Source organism: Pseudophryne corroboree, chromosome 1 (assembly GCF_028390025.1).
Source record: "Pseudophryne corroboree isolate aPseCor3 chromosome 1, aPseCor3.hap2, whole genome shotgun sequence".
Taxonomy (NCBI): domain Eukaryota; kingdom Metazoa; phylum Chordata; class Amphibia; order Anura; family Myobatrachidae; genus Pseudophryne; species Pseudophryne corroboree.
This window is the reverse complement of record NC_086444.1, coordinates 429511042-429514429: the sequence shown is the minus strand read 5'-3', so window position 1 is coordinate 429514429 and position 3388 is coordinate 429511042. Positions and strand designations below refer to the sequence as shown.

Genomic DNA, 3388 nt, shown 5'->3' with positions numbered 1-3388 from the left:
TTGATGGTGTGTTTGTCTAAAGTTGTATTTAATATCAGTCTGTTCACAGTGCCAATTGAGAACCGATGGCAATGTTGGTCAGTTTCGTTGTCGTTTTTGTATTCGGTTTGACACTTCCATGAAAACCAATTACAAAACCAACCAAAACTAGACCAAAACTTCTTAGTGGTTTTCTATAGGGGAAAACATACCACATGCAATTTCTGCATCAGAAACCTCTAATAAAAAGGCCCCAAACATCCTAAACACATTGTGAGGGTATAGTGAGGTGGTTGGAGGTTGTTGGTAGTAGGAGATGTGATTTTGGAGAGAAGTTTGGTGGGTGATTTTGTGAATTCTGAACACTGTCTTGTAATTTTCTGTGTAGTCTTTACTTAGTTTATAGTTTATCTGATTTTTTGTCTGTTATCATTTTTTTTCCAGTCCTGTCAGTATTTATTTGTTTGTACTTGTGGTATGTTTGTGAAGAAGTAAGTGTTAGTGTACAGTAGGTTTTCTTTTTCAGTGTCTGCCATGTCTGCCTTCTTTGTGTTTTTGGGGTATTTGTTTAGATGGATGGGGAAAGAAGAAGGAGCAGAAGACCCAAATGCACAAACCCTGAGACGCATCCCCAGCCTCACTTCATAAAAGTAATAATGTCCAATTATTTGATGACATTAAGTTTACATTTCAGCATACTTACCATAAAATAATTATTTATTTTCTTATTGGTTCTGTGAAAATGATAACACAACAAACAATATATTTTGCAAAGGTAATCTATTTTGGCAAACGTCAAATGTATTTTTTATTTTTAAACAATTGCCAGTCTACATATCCATCAAGCACTTATCCTACATGAAGTAACATTACTGTATTTTTAGGTTTACATGTGAAAAGGGGTCATTAATGCTTTGTCTAATAGAATGTGTATTAGAACTCTAACCAACAGTTTGTGGTCAGTTTTTAGTCAATTTGAAAACCAAGGCTTAGTAAATGTCGATTTTGTATACTTGTCCATGAAAAATAATCAAAAGTTGGTCTGATGTCCTAAAGCAGGGATGGGGAACCTTTGGCCCTCCAGCTGTTGTTGAACTACACACCCCAGCATGCCTTGCAATAGTTTCAGCATGGCCAAATAGCAAAACTGTAGCAGAGCATGCTGGGATGTATAGTTCAACAACAGCTGGAGGGCCAAAGGTTCCCCATCCCTGTCCTAAAGAGTTCTAAAGTCTGTTATTTGGTCAGTTTTCCATCGGTTTTGCCTTCTATTAATGGTCAGTTTGCAAAACCGATGGAAAATTGCCCCAAAACCAATGGTTAGTACATTTTCCATAAACTCTACAGTTTTAGGGATTCCAAAATATTCTTTCTAATGTCTGATGCATTTACTTATACAGTATACTACCAATCTGTATAATAGACAGAACTCACATCTGCACATTGAAGCTTTAGAAGACCACATATAACCATGGAAACTGGGAAGGTATGTAGAGTATATGGAATTTGAAACAGATTATTTTTTCCTAAAATATAACAGATTTTCATGATAAATTGTAAATACAAATATGATATTATAGCGATTGTTGAACCACATGATATCAATTATACCATATAAAACAATAGGCTTAATTTGATACAGTATGTTCTTTGTTTCTCATCACTTTACAGGCTCACAATGCTTTCTAATGAAAGCATCAGTGACAGATACGTAACACACTTCATCTTGCTTGGCTTTCAATACTCTTCACTGATCAAGACTCTACTTGCAATAATTTTTTCTATTGCATATGTTATCACAATTCTGGAAAATGCAGTAATTATTGGCATTGTGAAGTGGGATCCAAAACTTCACTCACCCATGTACTTCTTCCTCAGTAAGCTAGCATGGTTGGAAACTCTGTACGTCTCTATTACTGCCCCAAAAATGTTGAGTGATCTCTCAACAGGAAACAATATTATATCTGTGTCCATGTGTCTAATGCAACTGTACTTCTTTCTGTCCATGGGATGTTCAGAGTGTTTCCTTCTAGCAGCTATGGCCTATGACCGATATCTTGCCATTTGTAAACCATTACTCTACCACAGTATCATGACCTCCCAAGTGTGCTGGAACCTGACAGGAGTCAGTCTGTTTTTAGGCTTTCTTTCTTGCTCATTCTCCATAGGTTTGATTGCTCAACTCAATTTTTGTGGTTCCAGGATAATCAACCATTACCTATGTGACATATCACCAGTCATTCACCTCTCATGTTCAGACATCTCTACCGTAGAGCTAGTTGATTTCATAACAGCCTTATCTGTGTTGATTAGCTCTTTAGTACTTATAATAATATCGTATGTGTATATAATATCTACTATAAGGAAAATACCCTCTGGGAGAGGTTGGAAAAAAACATTTTCTACTTGTGCTTCTCATTTGACAGTAGTTATTTTATTTTTTGGGACTACTATATTTATGTATGCTCGGCCACAAGCCATTGACTCAAATGATTTCAACAAGTTTCTGTCTGCAGTGTACTCTTTAATTATTCCTATGGTAAATCCAATGATCTACAGTTTGAGAAACACTGAAATGAAGAGATTGCAGCAGCTCCAAGAACAGTTAAATTTGTCACCAACTGGAGCAAGAGGCGATAACAAGGTGGATTTCCACACTTTACATGCTTCAGTGGATGAAGGAACAGCAAAAAGCCATACACAGCTACACAACAAGAAATTACATTGGGCGAGGAGGGGGAATGTACCTTACTCCAGCACAGTGGTTAATTCTTTTCACCTTGTACAAGGTCCTGAACCCCTTTGAAGTAGCCAACTGCAAAGTGAGTTCACACACTGGTAGCTTGAGTCAGGTAATTCCCCTAATTAGATGTTTGAAAAATTAGCTTGAGAAGTTGAAGGCGTAGATGAACCTAAGCAATTCTGCTAAGTATGTTGGACTTGTACTGTAGATCAAGTACTTTATTTGCTTAGCTAGGCTCCAAGGGATTGCAATATCTTGAAATCGGATCATTACATTTTGGCAACCATGCTTGATCCTAGGTTTAAGTCATACATTGTTTCTTTCCAACGAACCCAGATCTTAAGAGGTGCAAAGATCTCCTGGTGAGCAAGTTGACAGGTCAAGTGACACATGGCACTACAATATCTCCTTCAGTTTCTTCGCCAAACTGCTGCTGCCAGGAAAAAACTCAGCATTCCCAAAAGACTCAGTGGTAATGCAGAGGAGTCGACACAACATTTTGACATCTGGTCGGGTCTAAAAGAATTGTCCAAAATTAGTGACACATCTGCCATAACTCCAGTTAATATGGTCACCATCCAAAGAGTGGTGGAGGGCTAGTTTAATGACAGCGTACAAGCAGGCATGTTACAGAATCACTTTAACTACTGGTATGGAAAAAGGCAA

General features: G+C 37.5%; 1 protein-coding gene across 1 annotated transcript; it reads left to right on the top strand.

Annotated features, from left to right (window-relative positions):
- The first annotated feature begins 1657 nt into the window (after nt 1-1657).
- On the top strand, nt 1658-2785 carry LOC134965499 (olfactory receptor 6B1-like). Its single transcript, XM_063941917.1, has one exon. It carries the CDS (start codon nt 1658-1660, stop codon nt 2783-2785), a length of 1128 nt encoding a protein of 375 aa, XP_063797987.1.
- The last annotated feature ends 603 nt before the right edge of the window (nt 2786-3388 follow it).